This window comes from Penicillium hordei, assembly GCF_028827395.1.
Source record: "Penicillium hordei strain IBT 12815 chromosome Unknown utg000005l_segment0_segment0, whole genome shotgun sequence".
NCBI classification, from domain to species: domain Eukaryota; kingdom Fungi; phylum Ascomycota; class Eurotiomycetes; order Eurotiales; family Aspergillaceae; genus Penicillium; species Penicillium hordei.
Window position 1 is genome coordinate 268,588 of NW_026623146.1, and position 19,858 is coordinate 288,445.

The following is a 19,858-nucleotide window of genomic DNA, read 5'->3' on the forward strand; positions in this document are numbered from 1 at the left end:
CAAGTCCTCCACCTGTGCAACTCCAATAACAACAATCCAAATGGTCATCATATGATCCTACAACTCCTCAGTCGACACACATCTACGAGAAATGTCAGAACTCCGCCAGCGATCAACAGCCACGTCAAAGTCCAGCAATGGGCCGGACAAAGAACCAAATTCCAGACAGCACTCCGGCAACGATGAAACCGATCAAGACCGCAGCATAAGTGTACTGGACATAATCCGCGTGATTGTGACCCTACTGATTGCTTGCGGTGGTCTCTCCTATTACATGACTTCCTTCGAGTCCGTGCTGTGGGGTTACAGACCATGGTATACACGGTGGCCGGTGGTGAAACAGTGGGTGGTATGCGACTCCCGGTCCTCGAGTTTACAAAAGAAAAAAAAGTCACGCCACAGTTCAAGCTAACACATATTTCAAAAACTAAAGCAAGGCCCCGTTACCCTGACACCAAGCCAACTATCCCTATACAACGGCACAGACACCAACCTCCCCCTCTACGTCGCCGTGAACGGGACCGTCTTCGACGTCTCAGCAAACCGCATGATCTATGGACCGGGCGGGAGCTACAACTTTTTCGCGGGGCGGGACGCAACACGCGCTTTTGTCACAGGATGCTTTAAGGAGGATCTTACAAACGACATGCGCGGTGTCGAGATTATGTTCCTTCCCGTTGAGGATATCGAGGAAGAGGGTGTGACGTCTGCGGAGAAGAAAATCCGGCGCGAGAAGGAGTTACGGGCTGCTAGAGGGCGGGTTGAGGCAACCGTGAATAGATGGAGTGGATTCTTTGCGAACCACGCCAAGTATTTTGAGGCTGGAAGGGTTGTGGTTGAGGATGGAGGTGTTGAAGAAGAGCCGTGGCCGCTTTGTGAGAATGCGCAGAAGCAGCGACCGAAGAGGAGTGCGATGGTGGAAAAGGCGTAGGGCTACTTTGGGTGTTTTTTTGTGCTGCGTTGTTGTGGATAGTGCAGGTAGATGTCGAGAAGAAGTCTACGGAATATGACGGTCCTTTTCATGAAGTTTTGTAGATTTTTTGATTCAGTTCGCACTACCTGACGTAGGCCAAGAGTGCGAATGTTCCACACTCTTCAAGAGTCAGACGTTAATCCACTATGCATCATGCCCAGCCGGGCTTCCCATGGTAAATGATATCATTCGTAGCAAGGAAAAGAAAACCGCGAGAAAAGACGAGAGACGAGAAGTTTACTCGGCGGTGACGGCACGGGCTATTGAGAGAGGCAATCAGTATTCAAGTTTCGAGATGGAGGGGATGCTGAAGAGGAACGCACTGTAGATGCTCAGGCTGGAGTGACCGACGACCTTCTTGATCTGGCCGTTAGCCTCAAGGTCGTTGAGAGCCTGGCGGGCAAGGCTGCCGTTGATCTTGAGACGATCGACAAGGGTGGCGACAGTGATCAGACGGTAGGACTGGACATCCTTCTGAAGCTTGTCGTTGGTGGCCTTGTCGAGAACGACGGCGTGCTGGGCCTTGTCCTTGACTGTAGGGCGAAAGACGTGTCAGTAAAATGTTGCTTCTTGGTGTATCATTTGCGTATCCCCAGCTCGTCCAACGATTTCTTTCGTGTCTTGTGGGAACTCGGCGGAAATCGTCACGATCGCATGGTTGGTGGTGATTGCGTACCCTTGCCCTTGGACCACTTCTTCTTTTGCTTCTTGCCTCCGGTTGCTGCGGGCGCCTGTTCGTCACATTTCGATTAGTATTGGTGTCTTTCGGTTGTATATTGGTACGCTGGGGAACTCACCATTTTGTCGGATGAGGTGGATGTTCAAAGGAAGAGGGCGACGTCCAGAAGCCGCTCAAGTGCGAAAAGGCAGTGGGGCGTGACTGAGGTGAGCCCTAAGCCCTTGATCGGTTAGTCTGGATGTTGCCATTGGCTGACGTATTTAATTACATAATATTGCTGACATCATCCGGGATATGTTCTGCCTGAGGTGTCTCTCACATTTACGATGAACCGTATATCATTTTAAGGTGCTTCTAGAGAATAGAAGAGAGGACCCAAAAAGAAAGGAAAGGACCCAATCTTTGTTTTTATATGATTTTCAAACAAATTTATTTGTTCTCCAACATCAACAATGATGCTTAACAACTGCAGTCTTTGAAGTCATTGTGCATCACTACATACATCGAACACCAGTCGGGCACAATCTCGAAGTTAGCTAAGAAAATAAAGCATGAAATCCCGCCTCGAGAAGCTTTTCTTGATTCTTACACATACCATCTTTGTCCAAGGCCTTGAGAAATCCACAAATATCAACTAGATGTTCTTCATCAATATCTGCTTCGATACCACCATGTTCCGCTTTATCCTCGGTCTCCTTGGGTGAATTGTCCTGGCCTATCGCATCATTTTCTTTGGCAGAACTGTGGTTTTCGCTGTCATTGTTGTCTTTACCGGTGTTGGATGGGTTCAATGGCCAGCTGTTATCATTCCCGTTCTTCACCACTCGCTTCATAACTTCGTCCAAGATTTTTCTGGCCCTGCCCAAGCTAAACATCGACACCAGCAAATGTCGGAAGAGAGGGGAATTGCGGGTCAATCTGGCGTTCTTGCTTTCTGGCCGCAGATTTGCGATACATTGCACATAGATGTTTCGATAGAACTCCAGCGTATCCGGTGAGCCTTCCAACATCCAATCCTCGTCCTTGATTCTATGTTCCATCTCTTCGGTCCAACCGTACACGGTCAGATCCCAGTCGCGCATCAGCCATAGTGGATACGACTCATTCCCTATACTTGGTGGCTCGGCTTTCGCGCCGTGCCAGTCGAGGATTGCCCGCACAGAACCATCATCTGAAACAAGACAGTTGAATATGTTGGGGTTTGGATGGGTCATAACAAATGACTTTCCAGCAATTGGCTCTGGAGTCCAGTCGGCAAACATCCGAAGAAGCTTCAGCAACTCTTGAAGCACAAAGTCATCTTTCCACTACCGGTCCAGACGAGAAGTATAAGCTACTTTGAGACCCGAGAATGGGTCTTCCTTCACTGGCACAACACCAATAAGGCGATCTTGGTCGTCAAATATCAAGGGCTTGTTTTCGTTGAACATGTATTTTGCAAGTTGGAGATACGCAGCAGCCATGTCCTGCAGACAGCGTGTGCGCCGAGCCTATACAACTTCTTTTGGAGATTCCCGATAATGCCATGCCTCAGTCAAAGGCCGACCCTCAATGAACTCCATGAGGATAAAGGGAACTTTGAGCCTGTTTTTGCATGTATTGTCGTATGAAAAGACCTCGGGGATTGGGATAGTTGTTTCACGTCGCAACATGATCATTGTCAATACTTCCGAGCGAAGGGCCTCGGCATCGTCTTCGTCGAATTGATCAGGGGTTTCGATAGCCGGGACTTTGAGCATCCATTTAACCCCATCAGCAAAACTTTACCTTGTAGAAAATGTCCTGCCCACAGAAAGTGTGAGACCCAACCTCAACGACAGGAATGTTCTTCTTGCCACTTGGTTGAATCTTCGCGCGAATCGCGGCCACGTGTTTACCGATATGCTTCACTTTCACCCTTTCCAATACTGCGTCGAATGGATCTATGTCAAGGGGATCCAAATCATCCTCCTCGTCAGAATCTTCATTTTCACGTTTTCGTTTCAGCGTGACATGGTCCACAATTGAGGATGAGATTGAGGCGATTGCCTGAGCGATTCCCCGAACGTGTACGGAAAGAGACGAAAGATACCCCATAATCACCGTTGTTGGACCCTCACAGGGAATTACATAAGCATGCTGATCTGGGCAGGTGCTCACTGAGCGGACGTAGGGGCCCGTTCTGGATTGAAAGGGTAGAGTTCTTAGAGCTATGACCGGTATAAACAAGGGACCCGTTCCCTTAAATACTTGAGCCGGGTCTAGGAAGAATGTGAGACAAAGATGCTCGTATTCACGAATATATCGAATATAAAGATAGAAAAAGAGAAGAAAAGAAGAAGAGCTCCCGAGGTCCCTAAGTAGTATATGGCTCGATCAGGGGCCAGATGTTGGCCCAAGCTTGCCAGGTCCAGCCCCGGGGCCTTGCGGGCCTCGCGGGCCTCGCGGGCCCCGCTCTTGGCCGAAGCCGAGGAAGCCGAGGCCGCATACTTGATGTTCCTCTCTTGATGTTATTGTTTTGAGAAGGAAACAAATCAAGTGACTCTTCACGCTTGATGTTGTTCCCGTGATCTGGATTGCTATTGCTTAGAGAAGATGAGCAAGAAGAGCCCTCATTGCTCGCGGAATTCGTGATCTTTTTCTCCTGTTGAACTACGGTCGAAGCGCTTTCATGGCGCTGAACGTAGAACTTGCGAAGCCGCTCTTCTGCGGCATCTATCTTCTTTTCTGAATCTCATCCAAAGTGTCGTAAATGCGGAGCGACAAGAGTAAGTTGTACCGAGAGACTGCGAAATATATACGTAAACCGGTAAGGCGTAATATTGCACCAGATTCCTTCGCATCGCGCAACCCAGCCTAGTATTTCCCGTGACATAAATATAAACACCTCGCCCCCATATGTAAGCCTTGAAGTGTTTTGCTAAGCCTCCAAGGGGCTACATATAGCTAAGTGGTTCCTCTGATTCTTGAGAGGTTAGAAATGGCGGCCGAAGCTAGGTTTGCTGTTGCTAGCAAAGGCGCTTTCGACTTTACGCCAGTCTTCGAGGACTCCATTCTCGGCATCGTTCCTTCGTCTGTATTTCTTGTTGTGGCCCTACAGCGCCTCTTCTGGCTCGCGAGACAGCCCCACAAGGTCGCCAAAAGCCACCGGCCAATCGTGAAAGTGGCATGTGATGACCTCCGCCCCCGAAATTATACGTTGTAGATGTTTTCTGGGCCCATTGTGTCGGCAAGGAAAAAAAAAAAACAACTACTGACTGGTCCAGTAACTACAGGGGTTGATCGGCGTCTACACGGCTCTACAACTTGGGGTCTTGCTATACTGGGCTCTGAATGCAGAGAAATGGTCTTTCTCTCAGTTGCGGACGTCGGCCGCTGTGCTCGCTTTCGTCGATGGATTTTTACTCTTGTTCCTGTCTCACGCCGAGCATGCGCGCTCGGTGCGACCATCGACCATCATCAACGTTTATCTACTCTTTACTTTGCTCTTTGACTGTGTCGTAGCTAGAACTCTATGGCTTGCCGACCATGACTCTACTATCTCGCGTCTCTTTACTTCAACTATCGCGATCAAACTCTTAGTCTTGGGTTCCGAAGCTTGGGAAAAGAGACCTATACTTCTTTCCCAATATCAGCATCTCTCCCCAGAGGCAACCAGTGGCATACTGGCCCGGAGTGTCTTCTGGTGGCTGAATTCATTGATGCGAACCGGGTTCATGCGCTCCCTCACCGATAATGATATGTTCCCCATTCATGACAGCCTAGCCGCACGAATACTACTACCCAAAGCACGAAACTCATTTGGTTCATCAAACCAGTCCAACCCCCATGCCTTGGCCTTCTCCACGTTGTGGGCCACCAAGTATATCTTTTTGGCTGGCGTGGCACCCCGGCTTGCATTGGCAGCTTTCAAGTACACACTGCCCTTTCTCATCACCAGGACAACTTCCTGGACGGCCGATTTGTCGCAGTCGGATGCCATTGGATGGGGACTGACGGGTGCATGGCTGCTGGTATTCCTTGGGCAAGCAATTTCGAACGGTTTTTATTACCAGATGACATATCGATTTGTCACTTCGATCCGCGGCAGTCTCTGCAGTGTGATCTACACCAAGACGTTGGATCTGAGCAGCACGGCTCTTGACGAGTCCGTGGCGGTATCGCTCATGTCCACGGACACCGAGAGTATCTGTCAAAGCGCCGCAACCTTGCACGAGCTTTGGGCCTCGCCAATCGAGTCTGCAGTCGCCATCTTTCTCCTGTACAGGCAGCTTGGCCTTGCGGCGCTTGCCCCAATAGTTGTAGCAATCATTGCCACTACTGGCATGTTGCAGCTTGCCCGGTTCATTGGCATGGCCAAGAAGCGATGGATGAGGGGCATCCAAACGCGAGTCGATGTAACGACTTCCGTCCTCGCATCTATGAAGGTTAGAATTCAGCGGGAACGTCTGATACGACTTGTTCTTGATGACAGGACACAGTACTAATCGGTTCGCTGCAGGAAGTCAAAATGCTTGGTTTGTCAGATATTGTGGCGAACATGATCCAGAACCTCCGCGTAACAGAGCTGGACTTGTCCAAGCAGTATCGTAGACTGTTGGCTATACAGACTTTCATTGGTAAGTATCTGAGTTATGGACTCTTGCTATGCCGCATTTCCAACGTGTCATGACGCTGCTGCTGACTCCTTTGGCTGAGCAGCAATGAACACGGCGACCATCGCCCCTTTGGCGACCTTTGTAACTTTTGTGATTGTTTCCAAGAGCACTGGACAGCCATTGAACACGGGATCTGCCTATACCTCGCTCTCGCTGATATACCTCTTATCGGACCCCATGGTTGTCATGTTTCGTACTATCCCATTTGTCAGTGCCGCTCTCGCGTGCTTTTCTCGCATTCAAAACTACTTATTGTCAGAAAGCTGTACTGATTATAGACTGCCCTTGAGCGAGCGGGATCATAATTCAAGCCAAGACAATGAGAAAGGAGACACACTTGTGGCGATATCAGGAGCCAGTTTGGGCTGGGTTCTCGGAAAGCCGGACACCCTCAACGACATCACTGTCAACATCCGCAGGTCTTGCTTCACCTTCATCGTCGGACCCGTGGGCTCAGGCAAGAGCACCCTCATGCGAGCCATTCTGGGAGAAGTCCCTCTCCGAGCGGGTTCCATCCATGCCGATTCCGGCAACATTGCGTTTGTTGGCCAGGAGCCCTGGATCCAGAACCTGACGATACGCCAGAATATCCTAGGTAGTACTAGCTACGATGCAGAATGGTACGGCAAAGTTGTGTACGCGTGTGGGCTGGAGCATGATATCACCAATCTTGCCGACGGAGATGCGACAAAGGCGGGCAGCGCGGGCTTTTCGCTGAGCGGCGGCCAAAAGCAGCGGCTCGCCTTGGCCCGAGCCGTCTACTCCAGGGAAAAGACAGTCTTGTTGGATGATGTCTTTGCAGGGCAGGATGCGGCGACCGAGGAGCACATCTTCCAGAATCTTTTTGCCGGGACGGGTCTCTTCCAGCAGACGAGAACAACTGTGGTCTGTGTCACGAATGCCATCCATAGACTCGCATATGCCGATCATATAGTCGCTCTGGGTGTGAGCGGCCATATCGTGCACCAAGGTTCATTCGCCCAACTTCAATACGATACAGATTATCTGCATGGACTCGCAGTCGAGCAGAACGGTGCGATTGACGCGCGGGACGCAGTTGAATCATCGGCGCAGCGTCGCCATGAGACTGCTCCCAAGGGCCGATCTGAACAAGATGCTGACCAGAACAGTGACGACGCTGAATCACCCGGACGAGTCCTCGGCGAGTTTGCCACATATGCATATTACTTTGGCTCCGTCCCTGTATGGCATATCATACTGTTTTTTGCCCTCACCATTCTGTATGCGGGAGGTTTCCGGATGACGGCACTCGTACTCAGCTTCTGGACAGACACTACAGAAGTCTCCGGCCAGGCCACCAATGACTATTATCTCGGGCTCTTCGGAATGCTCACCGGTCTCGCCGTCGTGGGCATAACAGGGGCCGCCTATTTCTTCCTGGTCGTCATGGTGGCTTTGAGCTCCGAGGTTCTCCATGCTCGGCTTCTACATTCCGTCATGAATGCCCCTGTGGCCTTCTTCTCGCGCACCGACGTCGGAGTCACCACAAATCGCTTCAGCCAGGACATGTCGGTTGTCGACACCGAGCTGCCCTTCGCCCTTGTAGATTTCTGCGTCAACTTAGCCCTTATCATCATGTCAGTCATCCTGATGTGCGTATTTTCTGGGTATTTTGCAGCCGCACTTGTGCCCTTTGTCGCTTTCTGCTGGTGTGAGTTTTGACAGCCCACTTAATTTGAGAGGAAAGAGATCATGGCGCTGACTCCCAAGTTAATATTACTATGGGCCAACAGTACTGCAAAAGTTCTACGTGCGGACATCTCGGCAGATCCGACTGTTTGATCTCGAAGCCAAATCTCCCCTATTCACGCAGTTTCTCGACCTCCTTCAGGGCCTGTCCACGGTGCGAGCGTTTGCATGGGGGCCGCGCTTCATCGAGCAGTACCTGGACCTTCTAGACGCCTCACAAAGACCCTTTTACCTGCTCTTCTGCATCCAGCGCTGGCTGGGCCTCGTGCTCGACCTGATGACCGCCGTCCTCGTGACCGTCATGATGGTCCTGGTCGTGAAGATACGGGCGCAGCTGTCACCGCAGTATGTGGCCCTGGCATTCGTGCAGATCATGTCATTCGGCCAGTCGCTGGCCCACGTCATCCAGGACTGGACCCAGCTCGAGACGTCATTTGGTGCCGTCGCGCGCGTCAAGACGTTCTGCACCGACACCGAGTCGGAGAACAGACCCACCGAGATGGGTACCGTGCCCAAGAACTGGCCAACGCACGGCCGCGTCACCATCAAGGATCTGGTGGCATCGTACGATGCGGGTGGCCGCGGCGAGGCCGTCCTGCGCGGCGTGAGCCTCGACATCCCCGCCGGTGCCAAGGTCGGCATCTGTGGCCGCAGCGGGAGTGGCAAGAGCTCGCTCCTGGGCTGCATCCTGCGCCTCCTCGAAGTTGGTCCCGGCTCGAGAATCACCATCGACGGCGTCGACATCACGACGCTGCCACGGCAGGCCGTGCGCGCTGCAGTGACCGTTGTGCCGCAGCACCCTTTCTTCCTAAAGCATACGAGCCTCCGCGACAACCTTGCCGTCCTTCACCGACAACAGCACGGGCAGGAGCACGAACAGCAGCAGCAGCAAACCAACGACGACAAGATCCTCCAAGTCCTACGCCGGCTCAAGATAGACGATGTCGTAGATCGGCTGGGCGGCCTAGACAGCCCGCTAGACGCCGACCGGCTCTCGCAGGGTCAACGGCAACTTCTGTGCATCGCCCGGGCCATGCTGGCCGGCAAGCGGATCATTCTAATCGACGAGGCGAGTAGCAACGTCGACGAGCGGTCCGAGCGGCTCATCAGGGACGTCATGCGCGAGCAATTTGCTAGCTGCACCGTCATTGCCGTTGCGCATCGCCTCGGTGCGGTCGTCGACTTCGATCGTGTTGCTGTCATGGACGGTGGCCGTCTCCTAGAATGGGATAATCCTCGCGCTCTTCTCAAGCGAGACAGCGAGTTTAAGAGGCTTTGGGATCTTGGGGCGAGTTAGAGGAGCGGGTAGATCCATAGGTCATGTGTGTTTGGCCTTGTTTAAGCTCGGGGCTAAGATCCCTACAACAACTACCAACGTCGCGCTAGGTATATATAGAGACCGAGGTCTATGACCGTGTATTTACCTACCGCTAGTACATATGTATTTCCACACTAAGAGCTCCCAGTCGATAGCATCATCGCCGTTCTCAACAAGTAAATACTAGAAGATAGCACGAATAAGCAGTTGAAAAAAGAATACCTGGGACCTATGGGAAGTTTAAGATACAGATAGTCGAAAAAGAAGTGATTGTGACAGAGCAGCATTTCAGAATGCATTAAACTGGGATGTGAGGAAACTGGGCTAAACGATATTCCAATAAAGGCGCTTTCCATGCCGCCAATCGTTCATCGTCCAATATAGCAAAACCCCAGCTCCATAAAGCTTCATCCCTACCTTCTAGATCAATTGCATCTTCAAATGTTTGTTCCGGTGTTTCAGGCAGCAAGTTCATCCTTCTCCACCCTAGGTTAGGTTGCTCGATGTATGGCAATGTCGACCAAAGCCTCTCATAATCTTGAACCGCGTGCCGATCTGCAGGATATATAAGAGGAACCATGTTCTCTTGCGTTATATACATGCCGGGAAAGGAGTTCCATAGCTCGTCGTTTCCATTGAGCATCACCATATCGCGCTGAATCAAGGGCGTTCCATGAAGAAGGCGGTAGACAAACTCTGGTCCCATTAAAGCTAACGATTTCGAAAATCCCCAAATCTTCTCGACATTTTCGAGCTTGTCTACCCCATGCCACCAAGGAGGCTGCACATCCTCAGGGAGCTCTTCAAAGAGTTCACGTGCCCAATCAACTCTAGTTGCGTGCTTCTCCACAAGATCATATAGACCGGCAGAAATTTTCTTGTAGATATGGTCGAACAATGTCGTAAAGTATGCCCATAGACAGCCTATTTCTTGGAATTCCCAAGGAGGCATCGTCCCAAAGAACACGCGATATGCCTCTTCATCACAACAAAGATCATGTTCAGGACCACGACTCCAATGATTGTGATTGACTATCTCGGTAGTTGTATGTTCATATTCACCAAAAATATTGGCGCAAATTTGTAGTCGACACAAAGCTCTGAGAAACCGGTGTTTTTCGGCGTGAGACAATTTAATGGGGAGAATTGCGTTCTCCCATTGGTCGTTTGATATCCACGGAGGGCGCGGTACTTTCGTCTCGTACTCATTCAAAAAGAAATGGAACACGTTGTGAAGATGAACTAGGTTGAAGATCTCGTCCAGATTGCTGGGCTCATCTATCGGAATGGATGAGCTCAAGGCAAGGTCGCTAATCTCTTCCTTGCGACGCCAGGTGTCTAACAAGGCAATTGCTTCCTGTTTATGGGCATCGAACTGGAGACCACGAGACCGTGTAGCAGCCATTGCATCTCCTAAAAGCGGTCCCCATTGATTCTTGACGATGCGACAGAGAGCTTCCTGTCGCACTGTGACATAGGCTTGGTGAAATATCGGCGAGGAGAGCACAATGGACTTGAGAGAAGCCAGATCAGGTATTCCAAGCAAGATAAGAATGAGCAGCTCCGGTGGGAGTCCTTCTAAAGTCGATTTGGCCTTGACAGAAGGTAAGTATGAGGGTTTTGAATTGCAGGTTGAACCTTACCATTATTAGGATATGATAAATTTCCGATGCTATGAAAAAGGAAAGCAGGGGGATTCGTTAACCTGATGTCTACATGGTGGAGCCCTAGAGGCGGGGTCTTAAGGCTTTTGTCCTTTGGAAAGCGGCACGATGTATTTTTTAGCCAACCGCTGAACTAAGTAGCCAAAAGATTACTAACAGGACTACTAAAAAGACATCACCAGTCCGTATAAGCGGCCGACTATTATTGTTAGTATAAAAATAAAAATTAGCATATAGGCGGTTATACCTGCGGTGAGGCAATGAGAGAGTTATGTCCGTGGCATACTTGCCTAGGTAGTTCCCTACTAGTTGCCTATTCCTGTTAGCAGCTTACCGTCTCTGCCGCACCACCCTTTGGCGCCCTGGGCGTACTCAACCTGCCTCTTGCCGAGGTGACCCCTCTGGGTTGAATGCATATTCAACATCACTTGGAGTAAGTACTTGAACACAAAATATACTATTGCTATTTATGAAATTATTTAGAATAACACGTCTGTGTTTTTCAAGGCTCGCAAGGTATCCTCAGGGCTGTTCATTTCCACCGAAGCACAACAAGCCACCTATACCAGCCTTGAACATATTCTCCTATCCGAGGCAATTCTTATGCCTCATTCATCAATTTGAAGCTTTGTATTATCACCCACGAGCCCCAACAGCTTCCTAGTGGGACAGCTCTCTAACCGATTCGAGCGATTATTCAACAACCCCAGAATTGTGCTCTTAAAGTTCTTCCACAAGTCTTCCCACGCAAACCTCGGATTCAGAGCCTTAATGAAGACACGCATCGCAGTAACAGGAACACCAATGATACGGCAGACAATCTCGGCCGAAAGGTCCTTCTGCATCGTATTGATGAAGCTAGACTGCATAGATGATTTGAATGGTGCGAATTTATCTCCTGCTTTGGTTTCAATCATGGCAGTTGTGTCTGTTCCTAATTCTTCAGCTGGCTCGATGTCAGGGAAGAATTCTGACTTCTCTCCTGTTAGGATTTCGTGAAGGAAGACTTCATCCAAAGGCTCGATGTTATTGCCGAATTCGCTTTTCTTCCCAACTTGCCAAGGAAGACGTTGTTTCTCTGCATCACCAAGGGCTTTGTTGATCATTTCGATATTCTTGGTCTTGGTAGCTTCGTCAATATCGTCCCCGAAGTCTGCGTTTAGAAGATCTTTGTACACCTGCATGTTTTGAATCCTCAAGACATTGGGGCTAACCTGCCACATAGAAGCAACCTCGGCATGTTTGTCCATAATTGCTTGACATGAGTTCTTCATCTTGACCCATGCATTGTTCTTACATGCTTCTGATACTTCGATCTTGAGTGAGCCAAAGGCCGCTGAGCGCGATGTGTAGGTGCTGGCAGCAACGAGGTCGTCGTGGGGACGTCGTTCGCCTCCTTTGGCGAGATGTTCAAGGTAGTGGATCATTTGGGTATAGCCTGAAGTCTGTCGTTTTAACTGGCGTGGAAGCTGCTCTAGCAGACGAGTTGCGATAGTAGCGATGTCAGACCCCTCCACTGTAAGCATTCGCATAAAGACGGTAATAATTGTGCGAGAATGGTGAAGCTGAATGTTTCGAAGCTTGGAAAACCTGATCATCTCATCTGTCCGGCTTGCTTTCACCGCATCTACCCTTTCGTTCTTGCTCACCACACGGACGATGGCCTTATCAAGGAGCTTCTCCAGATTCTTTTTGAACTGTTCCAGAGGCCATCCGGTGTAAGGATACAAAGCGACGACAGTTTCGTACCAAATCCACTCAACATCGGTTTTGGGAACCTCGTATTGAGGGTTCAGACCGAACAGCTGCCAGACCATGCTATGAGGACGCACCCCTGAACCTGCTATTGTCAACAGATTACCGAAGAGCCCTCGCATTAATCTCGTGACAGTATCCCCGGCCTGTTGTGTCACAACTGGTGCAGTTGTCCTCATCGCCGCAAGCTTCGACATAGCCGCCATCAACAAAGCGCTCATGAGATGGGTAGTTTCTGTGCTGTTCGGCCCAATTTGATGTTCTCTAGCTGACACTGCTTGACTAAGAGTGGACCTCATAATGATCCTTAGCGCGGCAATGTGAGACTCATTGCACTTCTCCATCCATCTGACGCTGTAGGGACTTTGGAGGTTAACGAATTCGTCCCAACAGACCCAAGCTAACATTGATCCGGTTCCCGATTCCTGGCTTAGGTACGGTAACGCCAGGATTGGATGGGAGGGTCCGTCCTGACTTTGGAGTGGGCCGTTGTGTTTGGACTGTGACTGCTCGATGATAATTCCGGCATCGAATCCCTCGAGATGTAGAACTCTCGGGTCAAGGTCGCAACAGGGACTATAAACAGTAGGTTAGCATTTTGCTATACACAGTGATTTCAAAGATAAAGAATATTCAAATTGGTGGGTAACATACCTGGCATCGATGGTGGTGCTTTTTAGACTGCTCAAAAGCTGGGAGTAGGATGATGTGTCAATATTCAATAGCATGACTCCCATATCCCCCGCATATGTCTCAAGGTATCCTGCCAGAGTGTCAAAAGTCATCGACTTAACGGCATCGACATTAGCCTGAATCTGAGTTTGGCGAACAAGTCTCTTCATATCGTGTGTCCTCTTAGAAGTCATCTGAGAAGACATTATGTTTGACAAGCTCGAAATGAGCGGCTCAAGTGCAATCTGTATCTCCTTTGTGAGCCTTCTTAATGTTCCAAGCATAGCATTCTTCTTCTTCGCAGACTCTGGATCTGTGATTTTGTACTCCTGGGTTAGGTAGTTGGTGTAGGTCTTTCTCAATGTAGCTGTCGCGTTGCTGATCTTTGATGAGAGTGCGAATACCAAGCTTTTGGAGAGTTCTCGTAGATCCTTCTCGTTAAGAAGCATTTGGAGCTGGGGAACCGCTGATAATATGTCTTCTTCCAGCTCTTTGAGTTGGTCGACCGAAAGTTCTTCGAACATGTTCTGAAGATTTCGAGGCTGGACTAACTGACCTGAAGTGGGCAAAATGATCGGACTTGCATCACCGAGCGTAATAATACGCTCAATTCTGGGATCGAGCATGGATGACATACCGACAGACTCGAGTATGGATGTCACATCTGTGCCAAATTCGATTGTGGATGTGTTGAGGTGTGCCCGATTAGCAATGCCTCGGTAGAAGTAATATCTGTCGGAGATTTGAATTAGAACCAAGGATTGTGGCCCAGCGAGTGCGGTCACCGCGTTGATATTTGCTGAGTCCAATAGAGACACAATGTCGTCGGTATTCTTGGGCTTGGTTTGCGAACTAAGTTGCACGATGAAGAGTGCATTGATTCTGTAGATAGTTGCGAGATTGCGGGCGTTATCTGTCATTCTATCGTCGACAACTACCACAACATTCTTGAGCTGCTTGTAATAATTCCGCATCGCAACTTCGTCGAAAAAGGGAACATTCGAAGGGACCGTTCCTGTTGCCAATAGAAATGGACCTTGAAGCTGGGAACCAAAGATACATGGTAAAACAACGACAGATGACTCCATCTTCGCAGGAAGCTTCTCGCCTGGTAGCTCAAATTCAATGCCAGTCCCGAAACGTATGATTTGAGCTTTTTCTAAATCAAGGAAAGAAGGAAGCGTAGTCAAATCGGTGGCAAACACCGCATTTTCTTTGGTGATCTTGCACATGATTTCCAAACTCGAGGTAACTTTCTCTTCAGTTGCATCACCTTTTGGGGCTACATCTGTATTCTTATTAGCTTCTATAGGTCTGCTTGCTTGATACTGACAGGACTTACTTTGCGTAACAGTCGGAGAACTAGCAGAGATGTTGAAATCGGCGCGATCGATCGCTTCCTGGAAGGAATCGCTGTCCAATATTTTATCGTAGCAGCTTTTTTTTATGTCTGTCGTTGCTGTTGGCAAAATCGAACAGATCAGAGAGTCTGCATCACGTTTGATTACCAGTGGGCAACATATGGTAGCGTCTCCAATTGTCGCTGCATCCAAGGGCACCGGCACGATATAAAGGACCTACCAATAACGTTTAGCCCAACGCGGAAAGGAAGATTGATCTGGAAACATACCTTATCCACATGATCGGCAACGAGCAATGCGGGGTGGGTTCCTAGAAATTTTGTTATGGGGGTCAACTCGTAGCCGGATATGAACACGCAGAGTTCTTCCTCTGTGGTAGTCTCCTTTTTGATCTTGAGATAATGTGCGAGATCCTTCCCGTTGGTAATATCACCGCTATGGGTAATTCCTGGAAAGGTTCTTTTTGCATTCCAGCAACAGGCGTTGTATGATGCATCCGCGACGCAGAAGTCGTAATAAGTTGGCGTTCTTTCAGAAACTGCCAATATCATAATTTCATCAGACACTATCGGGACCTTGAATGTTGAAGCCGGCGCTTGCAGGATTTGGAAGTTTTCAAATATTCCTATAAATGATTAGCATCTAAACTTTGACAGAGTAGGACGGAAGACATACCCAAATGAGACTGGAAGGCAGCCATACGCCTCAGAAGGATCTCACCCATCTCGCCCATGTCCACGGCATTGAAGAAAAAGTCATCGGGATAGGAAGAGATATCAATTTCATCAACGCCGGCTTCTGTTCGACAAAGAAGGAGGCGCTCGGGACTAAAAGGGTGTGCTGAGCCGACTGAAAGTTCATCTAGGATCTCTCGAATCCGAACCTTCGACGTTGCGAGCGGGTCGAAGAAGGTTTTCCTTACTCGCTCCATGGCTAATAAGACCTCTGGCCGCGAGTTTTGAGGCTGAGTGTTTAGTAGTGAAGTCAGGAACTGGGCCTTTATATGTGACAAACGGGGCCGAAGCTCAGCTAGCGGGCTGATCAGCGAATTACCTTACTAAATACATAAATCACTCAAGGAATACACTTAGGTACGTTTGCCTTCCTAAATCCTTGTGAGTCACCTAGGTAGTCGTACCATACAGCAACATTCGAAACCCCTAGTGAAAAGGTGAGTCACAACTAACTCTATCGAATTGGCGAAGTATGAGGCTCAAAATAAAGTGGAGTTGGGCCGTGCGTTGGAACTTAAACCGGATACAGACCCCGACTCCGGGGGCTCATTTTGTTTTCTTTTGATTTGCAAATATAATGATACAGTATCATCCACTACCTAGTCCATCTGTGAAAACACCTCCAGCGCCTCATCTAACCTTCCAAATACACCGCTATGCCACCTCTTCAGCGCTTCCCACTCCTCTTCCGGCAACATGCCTCGACTCATACGCAACCACCCTCCAACAATGAAATCCGCATAACTCGCCCTACTCCCCAACAAAAATGGCCCACTCGAATCAGTCGTATACAACTTCGCAAGCCCACCTAGGGCCTCCTCAAAAGCCCCCAATAACTCCCCCCTCTCATCCGCACCAACCGCCAATACCTCCCACGGAACTCCCACTCTCTTCGAAAACATCGCCTTGCACTCCTCCGCAACAGCAGGGTCAAATGGGAAACCATGCGCCACCACGCGCGCATTCGCACTGAACAAAGCATCGACATTAGTATTAAACTTTGCATACGCGGCAGTAGACCCCTCCGCTCCCTGCGCCTCCGCAATTGGCGGGTAATTTCCCAACTCGTGCGCAAACTTGAAGTCCAGCTCCTGCACTGGGAACAAGTCCCCCGCCCCCGATGACGGATATTGTTCTTGCAGGTATGTCGCGATTTCAAAGGAGTCTCCCACTATGCGTCCAGTTGCAGGGTCGGAGAGAACAGGGAGGGTGTAGTAAGGGGAACCGTCGGCGAATTTGCGCGAGGCGGGGATGTTGAGAGGGGCACGGACGGAGCTGACATCAAGTAGGGGTACCCAGGTTGTTTTGTAGGGGATGTTTTTGAAGTTCAGGGCGAAGCGGCTTTTCCAGGGATTTGGGGAGCAGGCATTTTTTGTAACTGGGGGTGCGAGGGCGATGTCGTAGAAGGTCATTGGGGTCGTAGTGGGTGGTGACATGGTTGTGGTTGAGGTTGTGGGTGTCACGGTGCCCAGAATTTTGAGGGAATTGGAGCTGGAGGGGTTAATGGAGTTCGATATACTGTGTGAAATTGATTGCACTGTTCTGGGCTGTTAATTGATCACTGCAAGATCAGTTATATATATGTACCAATTGGTGTGGAGGGCGGGCCTGGTTGAGTCATGAAGACTCATGCGGAATGTGGGGAATGGTGGCTCGCATGTGGATATGCAACGCGACGTACACCACGCATACTTAGTGACTCAAATCCTTTTTCTGCTACATTAAGAAAACTGTACGAAAACTGGTCCAATTCAGACAAATGCCATTCCACTATGAAGGAATCGACGAGGATTGGATCAAAGCGAGGAGGAAGGATATTCATCAGTTGGTGGCTGGTGAGCAATGGGATGTAGTGCCAGATACACCGCCTTCCCTATCTGTTATAGTACAAGATTCGAACCAGAACAGAAGCACAACAGAACCATGGCACGGCACGAATCTCGTATTCAAAATCAAATAACCGCGAGATTCTCTTCGAGGTTCAGCATCATCGAAGTACAACGTACAAAAATATACGTGATTTACGGGTTGAACAGCCAAAGCGGCCCCTAACCCCACCCTAGGCGCCCCAGTGCCCCATTTTCAGGGGCAAGGATTGTGGCATGTTTTGACAACCATTGATCAGTGGCACTGGTAAGTTAGTGGATAGTACACTTACATTCTCGGCCCTGGGCTAGCATCGGACCCCTGTTATGACGGACGTAGCTGCATCGTCATCCGGTTAGGGCAATAGCCCCGAATGATGTTCGATTGTCGGTGGGCTCAGTGCGGAAGCGATAAATTGCCCTCCAGGGCTGTGTTCGGGTCGATTTTATACTTTCCGTCCTCTGACCTTGGAATCTTCTTTCCGTTGCTGATTTTCTTCTTTGTCGTGTCTTTTTGTTGAAAATTTACAGATTTATCTCAATCGAACAAGCCAACTAGCCTCCGCTACCATGGAGCCGCCCGGCCGTGTCAGTGTTTATAGAAAAGCCGCCGAAAGCGCCATCGGCACTTTCGTGATCTTATTCGGTGCCAATACGATTGGTGATTACATGCAAATCAAGGATCAATACCCGACGGCGTGGAGCATTACAAACATGCTGGTATTGTTTATCTTTTCTCTATCGCACAATTTTTACAGAAACCCACCGTGGCCCAGACAGGCAAGCAATGGGAAAGTCGAGACTGCAGAGAACGGGAAGAGCTCTTCAGTTTGAAGTTATTGAGAATTATTTTGTTTCACTGCCGCACAATGTCTCATTTCACTCGGGCTCGCAGTCCTCTTAGGATCGGGCTCTCGGACCCTTAACAGCTCTAGCATGGCATTCCATCTGCAATAATGGCGCCTTTTCTCCCTCTCGCTCTCGCTCCTCTTCCACTTTCTCATCTCAGATCCCGCGCCCAAATTCCACACATGCTTCAACTTCTGCTCTGCTATATATCCCCCAAACGCTCCAACTCCAGCGCTGTGATAAATTGACAGACAAGGGTTGAAGCTGTTAACCGTCCGACAACCCCCAATGCATCTAATGTTCCAATGAAAAGGACCGAAGAAAACATCACTGTCCCGAAAAGAACATGTACAGCACCAGCAATATTTGATACAGAATAGAAGATTCTGGGCCATAAATGCCAGCCTTTCCACCCGTTCCGAGAATCCTCACATTGCTTGGCCGACGTAGCCACTACGGCCAAGCAGATTGGAACCAATGTGGTGATAACCCACAAAAGCTCGAGATACGAAGACGTGCATTTCCAGCTGACAATTGTTTGACGGCTTAGAGTCCAAGCGTTGAGAAAAACGTTTACCGCCGCACCAGCCGCCATGGAATATTTTAGTAAAAGAATCCGGATTTTTTGTGTCGGTGGTTCTGTTTGTTGCGCAGGCTTTTGCACACGGCGACAGAAAAACCGATTGAAAATCCAATTTATCCAACTAAAACACCACACATCTCCCCAGAAGCGAACGCGGTAGCTACAGTAGGCTTGATAGGTTTCGTCTTGTCCCATGGCATTCCGAAAGCAATTGAAGGGGCGCCTAGGACGCATAAAAGCCCAAGAATCGGGCTTCGGAAACATAGTTGAGCTTTGTGGTCTAGCGCTGGGCCCATCTGTCCTAGGACTGTTGGCGCAAGACCGAGTAGAACCAGCGCAGATGACATATCCGCCTTGTCGATTTCTTTGGTGTTGTTGTAAATGCAGCTAACCAAAGTTTTGCACGTCATTGAGTTCTGTGCACCCAATACTACGACGGCATCCTCATAATCTTTGAGGCAGGTTGGTGCCTCTCCCTCTTGAGTTAGGGTCCATCGGTAGAACGGATACCAGTACTCGAATTGCTTGGCGTTACTGCCATGGAAGAATAGAGTTACGACACCCAGCATAACTGGTACGGGCTGTTAGTAAAATGATTCTGGCCTTACTGTGTGTTATTCAAGCATCATTACCTAAAAGCCACCGCATAGTGTTTGACTGCGATCCACAATCCACAATAGGGCCCACTGAAATCAAGAACTATCCCCAGACGTATAAATCTCACAGGGGACTAAGAGCATTAGAATCAAAACTGTCAGGGAAAGGCAGGATTGTTCGAATCAAATATCTCTCGGTCTTTTGCGGCTGAACAAGCTAATGCCAAAAGCGGTACAGTAAGATGCGCCACAGGCGCTTACCCCCGACTCCTGAAGCAATTACAGAGTAGAGTGACAAAGAGCTATACGTACATACATATAGCAAGTTATAACGTATCAAAGCTTATCGTCCAATGACTCGCCGTGACCTGCTGTGTTTTAGTATCGATTCTGGTATAATATTCTAGGTATGGAGGTTTCTGCAGCTGAAAGATAATATTAGCACAGTTAGCACTTGGCGCG

General features: G+C 49.3%; 9 protein-coding genes across 9 annotated transcripts; 3 read left to right on the forward strand and 6 right to left on the reverse strand.

Moving 5' to 3' along the window:
* Positions 1-91: 91 nt before the first annotated feature.
* Positions 92-931, forward strand: N7537_009071 (putative heme/steroid binding domain protein; the record flags this gene model as incomplete). Its single annotated transcript, XM_056900125.1, has 2 exons — positions 92-349; positions 434-931. 2 exons carry the CDS (start codon positions 92-94, stop codon positions 929-931), a joined length of 756 nt encoding a protein of 251 aa, XP_056748793.1.
* Positions 932-1,016: 85 nt separating this feature from the next.
* N7537_009072 (40S ribosomal protein eS25) lies at positions 1,017-1,823 on the reverse strand. Its single transcript, XM_056900126.1, has 4 exons — positions 1,771-1,823; positions 1,650-1,704; positions 1,297-1,506; positions 1,017-1,233 (listed from the first exon to the last, which is right to left on the reverse strand). Exons 1-4 carry the CDS (start codon positions 1,771-1,773, stop codon positions 1,211-1,213), a joined length of 291 nt encoding a protein of 96 aa, XP_056748794.1. The 5' UTR covers positions 1,774-1,823; the 3' UTR covers positions 1,017-1,210.
* Positions 1,824-2,111: 288 nt separating this feature from the next.
* On the reverse strand, positions 2,112-3,728 carry N7537_009073 (Aminoglycoside phosphotransferase; the record flags this gene model as incomplete). Its single annotated transcript, XM_056900127.1, has 5 exons — positions 2,112-2,188; positions 2,248-2,959; positions 3,020-3,118; positions 3,149-3,381; positions 3,443-3,728. 5 exons carry the CDS (start codon positions 3,726-3,728, stop codon positions 2,112-2,114), a joined length of 1,407 nt encoding a protein of 468 aa, XP_056748795.1.
* An 883-nt stretch (positions 3,729-4,611) lies between these two features.
* On the forward strand, positions 4,612-9,296 carry N7537_009074 (uncharacterized protein; the record flags this gene model as incomplete). Its single annotated transcript, XM_056900128.1, has 5 exons — positions 4,612-4,764; positions 4,907-6,058; positions 6,133-6,250; positions 6,333-7,961; positions 8,044-9,296. The coding sequence occupies 5 exons, from the start codon at positions 4,612-4,614 to the stop codon at positions 9,294-9,296; spliced, it is 4,305 nt and encodes a 1,434-aa protein (XP_056748796.1).
* Positions 9,297-9,615: 319 nt separating this feature from the next.
* N7537_009075 (uncharacterized protein) lies at positions 9,616-10,963 on the reverse strand (the record flags this gene model as incomplete). Its single annotated transcript, XM_056900129.1, has 2 exons — positions 9,616-10,911; positions 10,961-10,963. The coding sequence occupies 2 exons, from the start codon at positions 10,961-10,963 to the stop codon at positions 9,616-9,618; spliced, it is 1,299 nt and encodes a 432-aa protein (XP_056748797.1).
* Positions 10,964-11,589: 626 nt separating this feature from the next.
* Positions 11,590-15,700, reverse strand: N7537_009076 (uncharacterized protein; the record flags this gene model as incomplete). Its single annotated transcript, XM_056900130.1, has 5 exons — positions 11,590-13,312; positions 13,391-14,696; positions 14,751-14,985; positions 15,039-15,394; positions 15,445-15,700. The coding sequence occupies 5 exons, from the start codon at positions 15,698-15,700 to the stop codon at positions 11,590-11,592; spliced, it is 3,876 nt and encodes a 1,291-aa protein (XP_056748798.1).
* Positions 15,701-16,102: 402 nt separating this feature from the next.
* Positions 16,103-16,939, reverse strand: N7537_009077 (glutathione S-transferase family protein; the record flags this gene model as incomplete). Its single annotated transcript, XM_056900131.1, has 1 exon — positions 16,103-16,939. The coding sequence occupies one exon, from the start codon at positions 16,937-16,939 to the stop codon at positions 16,103-16,105; it is 837 nt and encodes a 278-aa protein (XP_056748799.1).
* A 999-nt stretch (positions 16,940-17,938) lies between these two features.
* On the forward strand, positions 17,939-18,202 carry N7537_009078 (uncharacterized protein; the record flags this gene model as incomplete). The annotated part of the gene is made up of 2 exons (XM_056900132.1): positions 17,939-18,093; positions 18,127-18,202. The coding sequence occupies 2 exons, from the start codon at positions 17,939-17,941 to the stop codon at positions 18,200-18,202; spliced, it is 231 nt and encodes a 76-aa protein (XP_056748800.1).
* A 711-nt stretch (positions 18,203-18,913) lies between these two features.
* On the reverse strand, positions 18,914-19,369 carry N7537_009079 (uncharacterized protein; the record flags this gene model as incomplete). Its single annotated transcript, XM_056900133.1, has 1 exon — positions 18,914-19,369. One exon carries the CDS (start codon positions 19,367-19,369, stop codon positions 18,914-18,916), a length of 456 nt encoding a protein of 151 aa, XP_056748801.1.
* Positions 19,370-19,858: the final 489 nt, after the last annotated feature.

Coding starts and splice junctions, on each gene's coding strand:
- N7537_009072 (XM_056900126.1), bottom strand. Junction 1,507..1,649: donor GAAGTGGTCCAAGGGCAAGG/GTACGCAATCAC, acceptor TTCGCCCTACAG/TCAAGGACAAGGCCCAGCAC. Junction 1,234..1,296: donor CTCCAGCCTGAGCATCTACA/GTGCGTTCCTCT, acceptor CTCTCTCAATAG/CCCGTGCCGTCACCGCCGAG.